Below are 19090 nucleotides of genomic sequence, written 5' to 3'. Positions count from 1 at the left end.
TATTGTTATAAGAATTGTGAATTAACATTTATAAAAATCTCAGTGCATAGTAAGGGTTTAATGTGTTGTTAAATAAATCAGATAAGTCAGGAATAATCATCATCATCATCATCCAGACCCCGGCCAGAAATGGGGTTTAGATTACTAAGCTCTGGAGCGATTCAGAACTTTGGACAGCTCCCCAAGCTTCAGATCCATCATATTGGTTCCACCTGCTCTGTAAAGCGAACTGGTCTCTCTTTATTCTTGGTTATCATGAGCTTGAGGATTCTCCTCACCACCATTTAATATCTATTCAATGTAGGAAGACACAAAGCTCTTCACCAAGAAGGCCCATCTCTTCAACGAGGGGTGCGGAGCGTTCCCGTGGGTTTGTCCTTGAGCACATGCCCTTTTCTTGGATGAGGGACAGCAGCAGATGTGTGGGACCCAGGGGCTTGTGTCCTGTGTGGTTAGGGAATATGGCTGCACCAATTCCTCCCAGAGTGATCTAAGCTCAGACTGAGAAAGAGCAAGGACAGAGACAGGGTTGAGGGGGAGCATTGGGGGTGGGGAATGGAGGCATTAAGAGGCTCTTAAGGTTGCAATGTGGGTTCCACAGAGCTCAAGGCTTGCGTAGAGCCAGCCAGAAGTTTTCTGCTGTTCCAGTTACTCCAGAGCTGCTCCTGCCCCACTCAAATCCCGGCCCCCTCAAATGCTGATAGCAACTCACTTCTCATGTGAAGAAATAACCATGGTGTCTCTCATCTATGAATACTCTCTATGCACCAAGACCTTTATACCCACTATATCACCTAGTCCTCATGACAACTCTGTGAGTTAGACATTTCCGGTCCCATTTTACTGATGGTAAAACTGAGGCTCAGAGAAGGTAAGTAACTTACCCAAAGAAAAACCGCTAACAGTGGCAAGTTTTCCCCCCTGCCCAAACATACTACCTTTCAAGAAATATTGCTCTTAGGGCTAGGAATGGAACCTTCTGTGGGTTCTCTCATGACTGTCCCCTTGTTACTTTCTTTTGCTGTAAGATGTGGAGGCCCAGTAGGGTACAACACTCTCTTGCAATGAAAAATCCCTAAATGTCTCATACCTGTCGTAACTATAGACACCTCAGAATGAAATAAGTACTTCCACAGATATAAGCTTCTGTGAGGGCTACCTGTACCTAGCCCTGCCTGCTCATGGCCGTCTCTGCTCCTTCCCACAGAGGAGGTGGCTGAAGGGAAGAGTGCCATCCTCATTGGGATGAGCCAGTGGAATTCAAATGACCTGGTGGAGCAGATGGAGACCATGGGCAAGCTGGAGGAGCATCAAGGTAAGATTCCGCTTCTTTCTTGACGAGGGCATGTACATATGTGTGTTGCAGGGTGGGTTGAAGTGCTAGCAATTTGGGGCGAGGACTTGGGTCTTCTATGAAGAGTCATCTATCTGTCTGGGCACCTCCCCTCCCTGAGCCTGTGACCTCTGAATTCTGTAACTTGCAGGAACCCTCATAAGGACTCCTGTGGGGTTTTCTATGGCAGGAAAGCCCCAGGAGCGTGGGGTAAACAGGGGCAGGCGGCAGGGGCCCAGCTCCTTGGACTGTCAGGCCCATGGTGTTGGAATCTGCTGGTTAAGGAAGGGTGACAAGTGGAGGAGCCTTTGAGATGGGACAGGGCATAGGGGCAGCAGTGGGGATTGTAACTTTTTTGGCTGAGTTGTGGAAGAAGGAGTATGTGGCTGAGAATGAGTCCAGGAGGCTTTTTATGGAGATAAGTTTTGACCAGGAGCTTAATCAGCAGACAAAGCAGGCATATCCTTTCAGGCATCCATCCATCTGTCTGTATGACCACATTGCATCACTCACAGAATGTTTGTTAAGCACCTGTGTATAAAATGCTTGATAGGAGGGACCAAAGGTGACTCAACTGCAGCCTCTGTATTATGATGTGTGACACAGTGTAAGTCTAGACATAAGGGAATCAGGCTTAAACTGAGGATTGTTGGGCTCAGAGGGCAGAGGCAGGAATTTTAGGAGGCAGGAGATGGGGAGCTCAAGGAAGGGTACTTGGCAATGAAGCCATGGAGCCAGACTCTGAAAGGCAAGTGGAGGATGTAGCTGACGTCATAAAATCTGAGATGACTTGAGAAACTGAGGCTCAGAGAGGAGATGTGCTTGATTGACCTGTCACTGGAGTGAGGAACAGAGCTGGGGCTGAAATACTACCCAGGATCCAGGGTGCTAACCTCTGGACCTGTTATCCCGAGGCCAGTTTTTTCTATTCCTCCTCCCAACCCTATGTATCATTCTTACAACTTCCCCTCTTCCTCATCTCCTTTCTTCCTCTCCTGGCCCCATATTCCTCAGTCATGGTCTGGGCCAGAGCTCCTGGACTGGCTAAGGCCATGCTATCAGGAGGTGTTCAGTGAGATGGTCCTGGCCCCGTCCAAGAGAATGACACATCTTGATGCTGGCTGTCTTGTAGTCTCTGCTCCTTTTCTCCTTGGAAAGGAACCTCCTTGGCTTGGAGCACTCCCCGTGCCAAAGTGCCCATCCTGAGAAATGGACAGGCCTGGGATGACTATTCCATTTTATAAGTGAAGAAACCCAAGAGAAGCAATGTCTTGCCCAGGGTCCTCCAAGTTGGTAGCAACATCATGCTCAGACCTTTGGTCTCCTGATTCCCAGACCAGGGCGTTATCTCCTAGATTAGACTGAGGCCAGGCACAGTCCTGGGGCCCCTGCAAAATCAGGTCCTTCCCAGAATCTTAAAGGAAAGGCCCTGCCACAGGCCCCTGTCATATTCATAGGAACGGCAGGCTCGGAGTCTGGTTGCCAGGGCCAGTCCAGGGACAATTTCCCTGTCTTCACAGCCACACATTTGCAGATGGACCCTTTTCTGCTCTTTCCTTCACCCCAGGAACCTGGGGGAGGGCCAGAATGGGATCATGGGTTCCAGATGCTTCCCCAGAACCATGCTTGGTAGCCATGAAAAGACAAAGCCAGGCTTGCACTCACCACCCATCTGGTCATCCATTTCCCATTGCCACCCCCACTTGTCTGCCAAAGAATATGTGGCTTAGACACAGTGTGCGCTAAGGAGGGGGCGAGCAAGAGTCAGTGTGAGCGGGAGGGAAGGGGAGAAGGAAGCAGGGGGAGATTGATGGGAGAGGCTGAAACTGCAGCTTTGGAATCTAAGAGGTCTGTGTTTGAACATTGGCCCTTGCCAGTCTGTGGCTTTGTGGCCAGGGAAAGTCACATCACCTCTCTGAGCCTCAGTTTCTTCATCTACAGAGTGGTGCGAGTACAAAAGTTTTGAGGATTAAATGAGCCAGTACTTGCAAAGTGCATTCAGTAGCAGGTCATCAGAATGCTGGAAGAGGGAGAGAAGAGTAAAACAGATGAGTGCACACATACGGTTCTAACAAACGCTCCGTGGTGCTCGTGAGAGGTGGGATTAGGGACAGTGCTTGTCTGCGTCCGAGAATTGATGCTGTTACCTCCCAGTACAGAATGGGGAGCAGGACGGGGAGAGAGAAGAGGCGGCAAGGAAGAGGGGACCAGCTGTGTTTCCAGTTCCTCCTGAGCCCCGTTCCCCAGGGAATTCGTAACGTGAATTCCCACAACACGACAGAACACACATTGATTTCACTCCTTTCAACAATCATTCATGGAGCCACGCTAGGAGCTCAACCCGGTGCTAGATGTGGGGGAAATAAACAGGAGCAGGCTGGTGTTGGCACTTTTTTTAAGGAGCTGGCAGCAGTGAGCAGAGATGATGCAATAAGACAGGCTGAGTAAGGGGCCTTAGGAGAGAGGATCCTGGGAGAGGCAAGTCTGAAAACACTTCCTGGGAGAGCTGCCATCAAAGCTGGTGCTGTAGATGGAGCTCTGCTCCTGCCTCCTTCTGGTTTCTGCCCTGAAACACAGGGCTCAGTCCACAGACCCACCTCTCAGGGCTCGTGCCCTGGTCCGTCACAGCTACATGTGGTGATGATCCCCAAGTCCCATCTCTGGCCAAGACCTCTCTCCTGGGCTCCAGACTTAGATTTTCAGGATACTCCCACATGTATGTTCTGAAGACTATACATGCTCTACAGGTTCCAAATGGAGCTGATCATTTTCCTCCTAAACCTTAATTATGTTTTAGTTCATCTTTTGTCTTCNAGTTGAAAGAGGGACAGTGACCCTGGAGAGAGAGAAGACCGGAGAGAGCAAGAAAGACCTGCGTGGGTAGAGAGATCCTGAGGGGCAGGACCCAGAGAAAGAAGGAGAAACCCAGAGAGGGAAAGAGACAGAAGCTGGGGTAGAGGGAGAGGAAGAGCAGAGCGTATGGGAAAGTGATGGAGGCCCACCCAGAGAGAGGGGCGGGCATGGCCGACAGAGCCAAGAGCCTGAGAGAGGCAGAGAAATACAAGGACCAAGAGGGACAGAGGCCCATGGAACTCTTTCTGGTGAGATCAGATCGGAGCAGGACAAGCACAGAGGAACAAGGTAGGAGTCTGAGAGGAAGACACATTTACTAGAAAGACAAAAGACCGACAGGGAAAGATGGAGGAGGGTCATGCACAAAACTAGAAAGAGAAGAAAGAGCCCAAGGGCGGTGCAGAAGTAGGTATGCTCAGACCTCAAGCCTGGGAGGCCCTCGGGGCTCTGACAGCCTCACGTACACCCCTGGGGTAGGGCTCCCACATTGTAGAAAAAATCGGAGCTAGGATATCTTAGCACCCGCTGAGCACCTGCTGCATCTCAGGCACTAGACCAGGAAGCCTCACTCGCGCCTCTTCCTGTGTCAGTTATTTACTGCTGTGTTTTTTTTCACAAAACTGGTTCCTACAGGCTAGAGGTCCTATCTCACAGTGCACACAAACAAGAGGAATCCATTCAGTGTAGTATGAATGTTAGAATGAACCAGTGGACAACTATACGCTTGGTTAACTGAGCCAGATTCATGGGCATGCAAGGGGCCTGCAGGATGACTCTGACTACCCCACTTTGGGGCTGGGACAGAGTGTGGTAGGGCCAGGCCACAGCCTAACTGGAACCGAGAGTGAGCTTTGGGGAAAACCCCACACAACTTGGTGGGGGTGCTGGTGGTGAGCCATCACCTTCGTGTGCTGTGCTCTCACTGTGTGCCTGTCATGCTCATAAACACTTCACCTTTGTTATCTCGTTTAATCCTTATATCGATCCTACGATGTAGGCACGACTGTGATATCACTTTTTTATAGATGAGGAAACTGAGGCTCAGAAAGCATAAGTTACTGTCCAAGGTCAGATAGCGAAAAGCTGTTGTTCAACCCAGGATTGAAAACAGGAAACTGAACACTAGAGCAGAGCTCTTACCCTGTTCGTGATCCTGCTTTTCCCAGAGTGATACTACCTCATATTGGTTTACAGCATTTTGGCATGTGTAGCTTTTGCAAGTTCACTATATCATTGTCCCCATGACAGCTTGCTAGAAAGAGTTGTAGAACCAGAGTTGTTATTCCCATTGAAGACATAAGAAAACAAGAAGAGTGGAGGGAAGCGTGCGAAGGCAAAGGCTCACATGTGGCAGAGTCGGGACTGGAACTCAGTCAAGGCTTTGCCCGGAACACAGTGCTGCTGAGAGGTGCACACTGAACTCAGGAAACTGTGTGGGTGTGAGTGGTGCCTGGCTGGAGCGTGGGGCAGCCAATACAGGATGCCCAGGGCAGGCCATCAGGAGGACAAGTTTTAAGGACTCTCGAAATAGTAGAGCTGGGTTTAAATTCTGGCTCTAGACAGTGACATTGAGCAAGTTACTGAGCTACTCCGTGCCTGACTCTCCTTGTCTATAACAGGGAGATAATAATAATTGTAACTTTTTAGTATTGTTATAAGAATTGTGAATTAACATTTATAAAAATCTCAGTGCATAGTAAGGGTTTAATGTGTTGTTAAATAAATCAGATAAGTCAGGAATNTCATAATATTAACATACGTGTTTCCACCTTTAGCTGTTGTGAGTAATACTGCTATAAACATTGGTGTACAAATAACCACCTTTTTCTTGGATAGTTCTCATTGTAAACAAACAAACAAACAAACAAACAAACAAACAAACAAACAAACAAACAAACAAAGTTTCCCTTCTCTACTTCTTCCATTTTCAGACCTTACTGCCGAGCTCATCAACGTGGAGGGTATCTCTGTAGAGTAGATCATATTAGGTGTTATTACTTTTATTTTTCATTGGATAGTAGATCTTAGAGAGCTTTCTACATGAGTATATATAGATTCAACTCATTCATCTTTACCTGTACTATAATGTCCTTTACAATAGATGGACCATAATTTATTCTGTAGTGATAAACATTGGAATTTTTCATTATTAAAAAAAAAGATAGGGGCTGGCCGAGTGGCTCAGTTGGTTAAGAGTTTGCTTAAGAGCATGAGCTCTGAGAAACAGAGTCGCCGGTTTGATTCCCACATGGGCCAGTGAGCTGCGCCCCAGCTGAGCTGCTGCTGAGCTGCCAATGGGTGGCAGGATGGCTCAGCTGGTGAGAGCGCGTGCTCCTAACAACAAGGTTGCCTGTTCTACTGGTGAGCTATGCCCGCCCACAACTTAAGACTGAACTAGGCACCTTGAGCTGAGCTGCTGCCCGGGTGGCTCAGGGGATGGAGCGTGCACTCTTAACAACAAGGCTGCCAGTTTGACTCCTGCATGGAATGGTGGCTACGCCCACCTGCAACTAACACTGAGCACAGCACCTTGAGCTGAGCGGCCGCGAGTTGCCCATGGGTGATCCGATGGCGACTGGACTTGGAGCTGAGCTTGTTGCGCCCTCCACAACTAAGACTGAAGGACAACAACTTGGCTGTTCCCCTTCCCCAATTCCCCAACACGGTTCCTCTCCCCCAATTCTCCAATGCTGTTCTCCTCCCCTAATTCCCTAACTTAAAAAAAAAAAAGCTACATGGATTGAAAAGTATAAGCATTGACTATTGTAATGGATACTGCTAAACAGTTTTCCAAAAAGACTGCAAATTTAGATTGATACCAGCATCATTTATTTATTTATTTTATTTTATTTTATTTTTCCAGCATCATTTATTGAAAAGACTGTTCTTTTCTTCACTGAATTGTCTTGGCATAAAGATGATGTATTATAGAATTGTACACCTGAAACCTGTGTAGTTTTGTTGACCATTGTCACCCCAATAAATTTTAATTAAAAAATCACAATCTAAAAAAAAGAAATAAGGAAGTGGAAGTCTACCAATTTTGTCCTTTTTTGAAAGTTTGTTTTGGCTATTCTGCATTCCTTGCATTTTCATATGAATTTTAGAATCAGCTTATCAACTTCTGCAAAAAAAGTCAATTGGGATTTTTTTTTTTAGATTTTTTTTTTAATTGGGGCATTGGGGGATGGGAACAGTGCTGGGGAATTGGGGGAAGGGGAACAGACAAGTTGCTGTCCTTCTGTTCTTCAGTCTAGTTGTGGAGGACGTTGCTTCACTGGCCCAAGTTGGCACCATCATTGCGCTCTTCCCGGGTGAGGCAGATCAGTCACCGGCTTCTGGACGGCCGCTCACTGCGGCTGCTGGCTACACACGGTAGCCCATGGCAACCCACTGCAGCAGGGGCTGCAGCCTACGCCGTCGCCGGCAACTCACAGCAGCCCAGCTCCAGGTTGAGCTGTTGTTCAGCATCTTAGCTGTGGAGGGCAGTGTCACTGGCCCTCATATGTGGGATCCGAACCGGGGCCCTCTGGCGTCCCAAGCCAGTTCTTAACCATCGCGCCACTCGGCCGGCCCTCAATTGGGATTTTGATAGGGATTGTATTGCATCTATAGATCAATTTGGGGAGTATTGCCATCTTAACAATATTAGTTTTCTAATCCATGAACACGGGATATCTTTCCATTTATTTAGTCTTCTTTAATTTCTTTCAATGATATAATGTTCAGTGTATAAGTCTTACACTTATTTTGTTAAATTTGTTTCCTAAGTATTTTATTCTTCTTGATGCAATTGGAATTATTTTCCTAATTTTATTTATGGATTGTTCATTACAAGTGTATAGAAATGAAATTGATTTTTGTATATTGATTTTGTGTCTTGCAACCTTGTTGAACTCATTTATTAGCTTTTTTTTCTTTTTAAGGGGATTCCTTAAGATTTTCTATATATGAGATCATGTCATCTTCAAATAGAGGTCGTCTTACTTCTTCCCTTCCAATCTGGGTGCCTTTTGTTTCCTTTTCTTACCTAATTTTCCTGGCTAGATTCTTTGGCATAATATTGAATAGAAATGGGCAGAGCCAACATCTTGTCTTGTTCCTAATCTTAGGGAGAATGATTTTAGTCTTTCACCGTTAACTATGTTAGCTGTGGGTTTCTTGTAATTGCCCTTTATCTGGTTAAAGAAGTACTCTCTTATGCTGAGTTTGTTAAATACTTTTATCATGAAAGGCTGTCAGATTTTGCCAAATGCTTTTTCTGCATCTATTGAGAGGATCATGTGCTTTTCTTGTCCTTTGTTCTATTACTATGATGTATTACATCGATTGAATTTCATTATGTTGAACAACCTTGTATTCCTGGGATAAATTCCACTTGGTCCTTGGCATGTCACTAATCTGTTATGCTCAGGGTTTACATATCTCTTCCAGAATAATTTATACCACCAGTCTATGAGCTGTCGCTTAATTGACTATTTACATTCAGGGCTCTTTTTGTCTTTGAAACAAACTTAGTGTCACCAAGGCCACATTCTCATTGAGAGGAAGGACTCAGTCATGCCTGTGTCCTTGATCAGTGTCTCTGTCTTTAACTCTCCGGAGACCTATTTTTTCCTACCATTCACCCCTCTGACTCTAGCTTATGTCCTTGCATCTAGAAATGTGGTTCTCAAAGAACGGTCCCTGGACCAACATCATCGGTATCACTTGGAAATTTGTCAGAAATGTACATTTTGGAGCCCCGTCCCCGACTTACTGAATCAGAAACTCTGGGACTAGGGCTCAGAATCAGAATCATTTTAGGTGACTGTGGTGCTTGATAAAATGTAGAACCATTAATTATTATGATACTAAGTTGGTTCAAGGAATCCCCAGATCCATTTACCCATACTCTCCTTCCTTCAGCCATTGAGTTTGATACCTTTCTTCCACGTTGTTGGTTTTCCTCTAATATTTAGTGATACTTGAATGTGTACTCCACTTTGTATTTGCAGTTCCCTCTTAGTCTATCTCTGAGTGATGTGCTAAGTGTGTTTACTGCAACCTGCTATCATCTAATTATTGGGGAGAGGAGAAAATGCTGCTGGGTGAGTTGAGCCATTAGCTTCTGGTTTATTCCTCTTGAGTATGTTCGGCCTTCCAAAGTGCCCTGTCCTTTAAACCTTCATCCCTTATTACACCTGGAGACAAATGCCTCTGGCTGGCACAAGCAGGGATAGATGGGGAGGACCCTAGCACCTGGCTCCTCTACCATGGAAACCCAGACAGATGCAAAAGCTTCCTTTGCTCCTGTATTTTCTACCTATGAGCCTGCTGTTCCTTCTGGGATGCCTGCATCTTTGGCCACAAACCTTCCTTTGTAGAATTGAGGCTATGGTTTCCTCTCTCCTGAGTAAGCTTTATGGGCATTTGGCCTTCACAGTCACACAAGGCTGCACACTTCACAGGGTCTCACACTTCCGTTTATGTTCTGCTATTGTTGCCTTGAAATTCTTAATAATTTTGAACAAGGGCCCCACATTTTCATTTTTCATGGACCCTGCAAATTATACAGCCAGTCCTTCCTCCCTCCATTGGATCTCTCTGCTTCTGTCTTTTGGGGATTTCCTACAGTTTCCGGTGTGCTAAGGACACCGCTTCTTATTTTATAATGCGACTGAAGATTAATTCATAGACAATATGTAATTTTATTTTCTAGGGATTTGGGGTAGAAGACAAAGGCTGGGTCATGTTGCCAGTTTACCGTCCTTATCCAGCTCTACTGTAATGCTTCTAAAATATAAATGCAGTAATATAATTCTGCTATGGAGTTGGCAACAAGGTCTTTATTGCCTGCAGAATGAAGTATAAATCCCCCAGCCTGGCACGGAAGGCTATCACAGTGGTTCTTCCTTCTAACAATTATAATTGTCTGGGGACAGTAACTTCCTCATCACTACAGGAATCAAACAGCCTTGGAACAGCTACCATGAGGGACATTATCAAGGGGCTGTCCGATTATTGCTAAATCTGGTGATCCCAAGTTACCTCTGACTCTGGTATTCATTGCCTCCAAACCATACCTCTCCTCCTTTTCCGTTTAGCCTGTGTTCCGGCCAAATGCCCAGGGGCAGCTTGCTGACCCGCAAGCCCGCTTGAGCTCTTCTGTTTCCTGCCTTCCTTCCCCTGCTTTACTCCTGATTTCATCTCTAGCTCTTGCAGCCCTCTGCACTTCCTCAGGGAGCCTCCCTGATACCCCCGTCTCTCCCAGACCGGCTCCATCATGTCCTGCACAGCTTAGTTGGACCACCCCCTGCAGCACAGACTAGTCTGCTTCCAGTTGTGTCTTTCTGAGTGCGTGCTTTGCTTCTCTTTCTGAACCTGAGGTAGTGAGGGGTACGTTGTGCATTCGTGCATCCCCTCCCTCACTAATGCATTCAGTACACTGCACGGATACTGACTCTCTGTCAGACCTTGGACCTTGTGCCAGTCAATGTTGGGGACGCAGTGATGACTCAGAAATAGACTCAGAAATGACCGGCTCCCAGAATCGAAGGTGGGGCAGTTACAGGGCAGTGAGCTAACTGCTCCAGCAAGAGTGGAAACAAAGGACAGAGGGATCAAAGAGGACATGGAGCTTGAGCTGAGACTTGAGGAGCTGAGGAGGCCTTTCTGGGCTCTGGACAGAACCAAGAGGGTGCAGCAGGCAGAGGGAGCAGCAGGTGCAGAGATGTGTGTGTGTGGGGGGAGGTGTGAGAAGACAGGGGAATTCGGGGATCCACACAGAGTTCATTTTGACTGAAGTTGGGGTATAAAGTGTTGACTGGGGGATGGTGAAACAGGTGAGAAGGTCTGGGAGGAAAGGCAGAGTGGGAAAGCTGGAGATGAAGGCCTTGAATGTCAGGCTGAAGAGATGGGTTCTTTTCAGGAATGCCCCTGGGGATCAAGGCATGGTGTAAGCAGGAGAGTGACAGCCACTTTTCTTTTTTAAGATTTTATTGGGGAGTTGGGGAGGGGAACAGTGTCGGGGAATCAGGAAGGGGAACATTGTGTTTTTCCAAGACTTATCAGCTCCAAGTCAAGTTGTTGTCCTTCAATCTTAGTTGTGGAGGGTGCAGCTCAGCTCCAAGTCCAGTTGCTGCTTTCAATCTAGTTGTGTGTGTGGCTGGGGGGGAGGGGCGGTGGAGGGGGCGCAGCCCACCATCCCATGCGGGAGTCAAACTGGCAACCTTGTTGTTAAGAGCACGCACTCTCACCAGCTGAACCATCTGGCTGCCAACGCGGCAGCTCAGCTCAGGCACAGCTCACTGGCCCATGTGGGAATCGAACCAGTGACCCTGTTGCTCAGAGCTCGCGTTCTAACCAACTGAGCCACTTAGCCGGCCCCCAAAAGCCACTTTTTGGAAAGATCATTCTGGAAGCCAATGAGAAAGATTATAGGGGGGCCAAGGAATGAGTATAGAGGGATTGTGATGGGACATATGAGAGGTAGTGAGGGTGAACCTTGGCCCTGCAACTCAGCAGAAGCTCAGTGTTTGGGGGACACCCTGAGCAGGGCGGGAGTGTGTGGGTATTTCCTTGTCAGCCATACTCCACGAGCTGAGTGACCAGGCTGGGCCAGAGCCTGGTTGGAACCCCCAAGACCTACAAATCATAGGGTTTCATCTGCGCCCATTCCTGCTCCATGGGGGCTGCAGATGCTTTCTGGAGCGTCAGGAGGAGAATTCCCAGTTTCTTCTTCTGCAAGGCCCATCTGTCTGAACTGCTTCTGCAGCAGCCACCTAACCCCCCGCCCTTAGGGGCAGGAAGATGCCCCTGTTTCAAGTGGTTAGCGAAAGCGCTTCTGACCTTGGCTACCTCTTGCTCTCAGGGAGCTTGGTTTCTTGGAAGGGAATTGAGAAAAGGAAACAAAAGCGCTCAGGAAGCCATTGAAGGAGATGATGTGGCTCAGATGCCCAGAGTGGTGGGGTTTGTAACAGGCAGGATTAGCGGCCCACTGAGCCTGGGGCAGACGACCAAGGCCCTGCCTTCCTGGTTCCCAGGCTCCCGGCCTTCTGTGTGTAGCCTGCCAGGCAGCTTCTGCATATGACGGAAGCTCCAGCTGAGGCAAAGCTGTGGGGCCCAGGGGCCCTGGAAAGCTCTAGGCCAAGTGGGGTCTCATTTAGGCGGTGGCTGTGCCAGCTGCAGATTTGGTTAATCACCCTCATCCTGGGAGTGCGCTAATCAGGAAGCGGGGCTCACAGCTGACTCCTCCGCTCACTGGCTGGTGGCTGGAGGGGAGACAGCCGGTGCTGGGGCTGGGCAGGGGAGGCCTGCTCCCCGCTGTGCGGGCTCCTGCGCTCACCTTGTCAACCAGCAAGCTCCTCCCCGGCCAGGCCGTGGCCTCACCGGCCCCCTGCCCCTCAATGCCTGGCTCGGGCTTCTCTGCAGAAGAGATGAAGCCCGAGGAACATGGGTTGGCTAAAGCCTCTGGATGCTTCTCCCCAGCGCCCTTTGCAAATCCCCACTTCTGCACGGCCCCTGCTTTCCCCTCCTCGGCCCCTGACTTGTCACGGCCTTTGTCTGCCTCGATGACTCCCCACTTCAGGAAGCACTGCCCTCACCACCTAGGCCATCCCAGGAGACCTCTGCTCTAGAAAGCCTCCCCCAAACCCTACAGGGGGCAGAGGTGAGGTTATGAGAGGAGCACCCCCCCTCCCCCCCACAGGGCCAGGGTGTCAAAGGGGCCAGATGTAAACATTGGGGAAGTGACTATCCTTCTGAGTCTCTGTTTCCTTATCTGGGCAGGGGACCTTTTCCGCACAGGTGTGAAATCATGATGCTCTCATGAGTGGGAAGCACTGAGCAAGCCATAAAGCTTCCATATGCCCAGGGACAGCCTTTTCCACGTACACAACTGAGCCCATGCTCATTGGGTTGACTCTTTTTTTTTTTTTAATTTTTATTGGGGAATTGGGGGGATGGGAACAATGCTGGGGAATTGGGGGAAGGGGAACAGACAAGTTGCTGTCGTTTTGTTCTTCAGTCTAGTTGTGGAGGACGTTGCTTCACTGGCCCAAGTTGGCACCATCATCGCACTCTTCCCAGGCGAGGCAGATCAGTCGCCGGCTTCTGGACGGCCGCTCACTGCGGCTGCTGGCCGCTCACGCTGGCTGCTGGCTACATACGGTAGCCCATGGCAACCCACTACCACAGGGGCTGCAGCCTACGCCGTTGCTGGCGACTCACTGCAGCCCAGCTCCAGGTTGAGCTGTTGTTCAGCATCTTAGCTGTGGAGGGCAGTGTCACTGGCTCTCATATGTGGGATCCGAACCGGGGCCCTCTGGCATCCCAAGCCAGTTCTTAACCATCGCGCCACTCGGCCGGCCCGGGTTGGCTCTTAACTCCTTTCCTAACATTCTCCCTCCTATCCATGTAGGTGACCATGTGAATTCTGCACACTAACATCTCAACGACACTTCCTCCTGGCTTTCCCCTCAGAGAATCGAGGTCCTCGGAGAAGCTGTGGACACATTTCTGGGGGGGAACTCAGGCTTGCTTAGGAAGCTGGGGGTGGGGAAGGCCTGGTCGCTCTAGGTTCTTGTGGCATGGTCAAGTTCAGGAGAGATGGTCCTACCAGGCAGCAGGATCCTGCTTCTAGATCTGAGAGCTAGAATTTTCAGGCTGAAGGCATGGCCTCTACATTGCTTACTTATATCCCAGACCACAGTCCAGCCACTTTTGTGCCATCCCCCAGGCCCAAGACACTTCGCCCTGGGAAGCAGGAAAAGCAGAACTGGGGGGCCTTTCAGCATGGTAGAGTGCAGTCTTCCATTGGACAGGTGAGAATAATTGAGGCCGAAACGCACAGTGCAATAGAGCGAGACCTGACACCAAGAGGCTCCCTCTGACTGCAGAGACTTGGGGGCTCAGACAGAGCTGCTGACTGACTGGGGTCCCAGGGGGCTGGGGGCTGGGTGCTCCACTTCTCATACCCCAGTCTCACTGTGGGTACAGGGATCTTTCTGCTCCTGGGGGTTCGGGCTTATGGCCCTTTTGAGCCTGCCAGTCAGGTGGGGTGGGCGCACGGAGAGCATTCAAGAGGGGAGGGAACTGGCCCTGGCTGAACCTGACCCTGTGCTGGCCCTTGGAGCCCAGAGCTGACCTTTGAGGACAGAGGTTCTGAAAATTGAGGTTTCTGGGGAAGAATTGAAGTGTCATGGAAGAGGCGGCCCCAGGGTTGGCTCTCATCCCAGCTCGCAGGGTCCAGTGAGTTTGACAGAGGCAGGTAGAAGAACAGGTAAAGGTGTGCAGGCTGTGCCATGAATGCAGATCCAAAAACAGTGATTTGGCTGGTGGAGGGGGGGCAGGAAGGGGTGGGGAAAGGCTGGGGAGATGGGCAGGGGCCACTCTATGGACAGGCTTGTTTGCCAGGCTCGGAATTTGATGACGGGGAGCCACTGGAGGATGTTAAGCAATAGAGTGGCCTGGGCCAGCTGGCTTTAGAAAAAATTAATCTGCTGAAACCAGAGGCAGAGGAATTCAACAGATCAATAGAAATGCTGGGGAAGTATCTGTTGAGAACAGCACTTACTTCTGCTGCAGGTGGGTGTGCAAAGCAGAAGGTACACCTCACTGGAAAGCAATCAGTCAATAACAGCAGGAGCCTTACAGGTTCCTACCCTCGGGCCCAGAATCCTCCTTCTGTGGATGCATTTTAAGGAAATCATTGAAAATGCAGAAAGAGCACCAACCACAAAGATGTTCATTGCAGAAGTAATTACAAAGGTGAAATTTTGAAACTTTTCACTGGTAGGATAATTTTTAAGTCAACCATGATGTATCCTCTCAGTAGAAGAATGTTGGACTGACATATCAGAGGTTTTATAACTTTACTGGGAACTAGTTATGCTTTAATTTGAAGTATAGAAAGTGTATTTTGTGCTTCTTTATCACATACGATGCCTTCCGTGAGCTAGTTATTGGGAATACAGAGACAAGTGATAGTTCCTGCCTGCAAAGAGCTGATATGATCTCAATAGGCCCCAAAATTAGGGAAAAAGACTGGGAGGAATGACATAAAATGGGATCCATGGTTTTCTGTCTGATGGGATTATAAGGAATCTTCTTCTTCTTTTTGTTTATTAGTGTTTTCCAAATTATCAATAAGGAGCTTGCATTACTTTCATAATTAGAGAAACAAAGCTCCTCATTAAAAGGCAGAGCTATTGAGATAGTCCAAAGAGGCAGGATGGAGTCCTGTATTTGGGTAGTATGTGTGTGTGTTTGGGGCGGGGGTTCATTTGTTTATTCATTCAACAAACATTGATTGAAAAGCACTGTCCTAGGCCTGGGGACACACCAATGAACAACATAGAAATACCTTCCATTGTGGACTCCATATCTTGTGAAAGGGGGAGAGTAGTGAGGAGATAAGTGGGCAGACCCCACAGCATCCCGTGACTGACTGAATGTGGGGACAAGGGAGGGGAAAGGGGCAGGGCTGACTCCTAGGCTGGGGGAGCAGGCGATGCCTTCTCTGAGGTGGGGACTTGGGAAGAGGGGCAGCTCCAGGAGCCTCCTGTGCTCATGGGGGGTGCGCGCTACCTGAGGAGCATGCAGAGCTGATGTCTGGGGGGCAGCAGGAGATTTGGGTCAAGAACTTAGAAGCGAGGGCTAGACTAGATACAGAGATGTGGCAGTTATCTGCACCGGTATGTTCCATGCTGACTGTTAGAGGGCAGGTGCTTTATGAAGGTGGGAGGAGAGGAGATGCCAGTGAAGAAGGCTGAGGTGAAAGGTGGCCAGGCCACACCTGTCCAGGCAACGACATCATGGCCCTAGACTTTGTCTTGCATAAAGAAGCAAGAGCTAAGCATGGCAGGGGTGGGTGGGGCAGGGCATGAGGGGGTGGGAGAGACCTTAGTCCACCCTGGCTCTGGGACGGGGGCATTGAGAGGAGGGCAGAGGCAACCACAAGTGGCTTTCCAGTGTCTGGTTGACGGTGATGGAGGAGTCTGCTCATGTTTCTTTCTTTTTTTTTCTGCAGGAGAAGGGAGTGGGCCTTGCACGTCCAGCATCCTCCAGGAGAAGCAGCGTGAGTTAAGCCTGTCCCCCAAACAGTCTTTTCTTTCCCTTGGATGGGTCCAAGCTCTGGTCCACTCAGAGCTCAGAGGATGGTAGGGTCTTCACCACCTCTGCGCCCGCAGGCAGGATTGGAGGGCCTGGGAATACTCTCTGCCCCATGAGTTGAACCCTTGCTTCCTGAGTTCCCACACACTGGGTAGCTCAGACGTCAGAGCCAGGGTGAGGGCCTGAGGCTAGTGGGCTGGGAGGCTGAGCCCTAGAAAGTCTTGTGTGTGTCCTTGGCACGTGGGCAGAGAGAGAAGAGGACAGGAATGGGAAACAAACCCTCCTGAACCTTTGAGACCGTCCTCTTTGTGTGACACAATTTCCAAGAACCCAGGTGGTGTCAGAGGCCCCTCGTTCAAGGGTTGTGCCAGGGTTATGATTCTTACATCCCGTCACTCAGAGGCCATGCCTACAGAGCCCAGAGCCCTCCTAAGGCCTTGTCATCCTTGTATCATACAGACTTCCCCAGAGTCCCTTCTGCCTGTGTTTTCTCGGGAGGATGAGCACAGGATTGGACCCAGGAAAGACTTGGCAAAGATGTCATTTTGCTGACACAGTAACCTCAGGACATTGTTCCTGGAGGTTGGGGTGGACTTGGTGGGCACTGTCAGCCAAACATCTTTGCTTTGGGCAGTGTTGAGTTTCACATGGGGCTGGGTGCAGGGAGAGGAGTCTACGTGTATGTTTGGGAGTGATGGGAGAATGTATGCTTAGAACTTTCCTTACTTCTCTCTCCTGCTCTTTTGATCTGTGATTGCCACTTTGGGGACATAGGGGAGGAAAACTAATTTCCTTTCTACCCTTCTAAGTTCTTCTAGCTGGACTAATATTCAAATTGACATGAGACAGATTAATAGAAACAATGGCCAAATTTACTGTGTATGTACATATGGGGGTTCGTTAAGAACATGGGACCCATTAAGCAGTTGAGGCTTATATGCCATTTTGGACCAAAGAGAGGGAGGCAGGGGTCTGGGACTTCAAAGGGAAGGAAGGCAATTCAAAGGTAGATAAGGAACAAGCACGAGGTAAACAAATTCTTGCTGGGCCACCCTGAACAATGGGACACAGAGGGGAGTCTTTTGTTTCGTAAACATCACCAGCTTGAAATAATATCTCAAGAGGTATATTGTGGGGTGGCAAGCTCTGCTTTTCCGCAGGGGGTTCAACCCACTCTGCCCACCCCCTCCCCAGGTGCAAGCCTTCCTTGAGGCCTCCCTCCAAGCTCTTCCCTCCTTCACGTGCACTAGGGATACCTGCAGTGCCAGCTTCTCATGGCCTGGCTCCAGCCCCGAGTAGACACCCAGGCCTCCTGAGAAGCTTTCTATGTGTCTAGCATCCAGTGGGAATTCATAGACAAAGTCCCTCAGGGTGGGAGGCATGAGTGTCTCTGTCAGGGGCACCCTCAAGGCGCAGGCCACAAGTTAAGTGGGCAAGGGCACGGGAGTGTGGCGTGGGGGCGTGGGGGTGGTGGTGGTGGTGGGGGGGTGGTCTCTCTCCTGCATCCTCATAGAGTGTAAGGAGCGTGAGCTCAGCCAGGGGAGGGGGAGACGTTGTATTAAAATGTACCCTGAGATTTTAATTTATAGAGGTAACTGAGTGACAACATGGAGAGGTCAGTGCCACTGGAAGAATTTATTATGTACAGTTCCCAAGAGGAGGGGACATGCCACACCATGCAGGGCCACAGTGGAAGCAGAAGTCTGATCGGGGGTAGAAGGAGCATGTGGACAGCATGGGCCAGAGCCTTTATTGTGTTTTTGGAGGGAAATGAGGGCAGGGCATGGGACACGGACCCCTTAGGACTGGCTGAGAGACCACCCCTGTAGCCGGGAGCCGCAGACATCTGCAACTCTGGGCTGCAGGGCTGATCTCTAATTGATACCTGGCCCTGGGGTAATTTAGGGCAGGGGGAATATTGGCACGGTGTGTGAGAGTTAGATAAAGGAGGTGGGCTGGTTGGTGTGCATATGGAAGGTGAACTTCATGTTTATTGTCTCCAGGAATTAGCATGCCCTTGGGAGGGGCAGGCTCCCCCTGGCCAGCTAGGCGCCCCCAAGATGTCAACACGTCATAGATAAAGAAAACATGATTAATAATAGCGGGGATGTCAGGAACGGGAGAGAGGAAAAGAGCCCAGACCGTTCCTTCTGGGCCTCTAAGAAGAAGACACAATACTGCAGCCTCAAAGTGAAACGCACAGTCACCTGCCTGCCGTGGGGCTGTCTGCCGGATGCCAAACCACAGCTCTATTATCCGCAGACACAGTTGAATTGACCAGATGTTTGGTGCCTTCCGGAGCTGGCTGAAAAACATGCATGTTTAAGTAGAGGCAATCATGTCCTGCCTAAAATGTGGGCGTTCAAATACTTCTTTTTTTATGAAATGATGGTGGTAGTTGATGGTGATTTATTTAATCAAAAATTGGCAAAATAGAAGCCTAACCCTGAATAAAAACAGAATAATAGCAATGCCTGATGTTTCTAATGTGCTTTACCATTCATAGTCACTTCCATGTATATTATCTTTTTTAACATTTCCACTTGGTCTTCAAACCTTACTAAAAACAAGATGGGAGGTGGTACAAATTGCCCTGGACCAGAAGTCAGAAAATCCTGGGACCGGTGCTGCAGCATCTGAGCTTTAAAGGTATCGGGCTGGGGTTTGAGGCCCCAGTTCCTTCATGTACCTGCTGTGCCACTTTGGGCAAGTTACCTAATGTCTCTGAGCCTCGGGTTACTCAGTTGTGGAAAGATGACCATAATGGCTCCTTCCTGGATTTGCTGACCTGGGAGCTGGGAAGGGCTACAG

General features: G+C 49.2%; 1 protein-coding gene across 1 annotated transcript in view; it reads left to right on the top strand.

Annotated features, from left to right (window-relative positions):
• PITPNM3 (PITPNM family member 3) overlaps nt 1–19090 on the top strand; it is an 89155-nt gene that overhangs the window by 26400 nt on the left and 43665 nt on the right. The window contains exons 3-4 of the mRNA XM_019659812.1: nt 1208–1315; nt 16197–16244. Coding sequence (XP_019515357.1) covers nt 1208–1315; nt 16197–16244 — 156 coding nt within the window. The remainder of the gene's footprint in view (nt 1–1207; nt 1316–16196; nt 16245–19090) is intronic.

Source organism: Hipposideros armiger, unplaced genomic scaffold, assembly GCF_001890085.2.
Source record: "Hipposideros armiger isolate ML-2016 unplaced genomic scaffold, ASM189008v1 scaffold_304, whole genome shotgun sequence".
NCBI lineage: Eukaryota > Metazoa > Chordata > Mammalia > Chiroptera > Hipposideridae > Hipposideros > Hipposideros armiger.
Note: the sequence above shows the minus strand (reverse complement) of the source record. Positions and strands in the feature narration are given on the sequence as shown.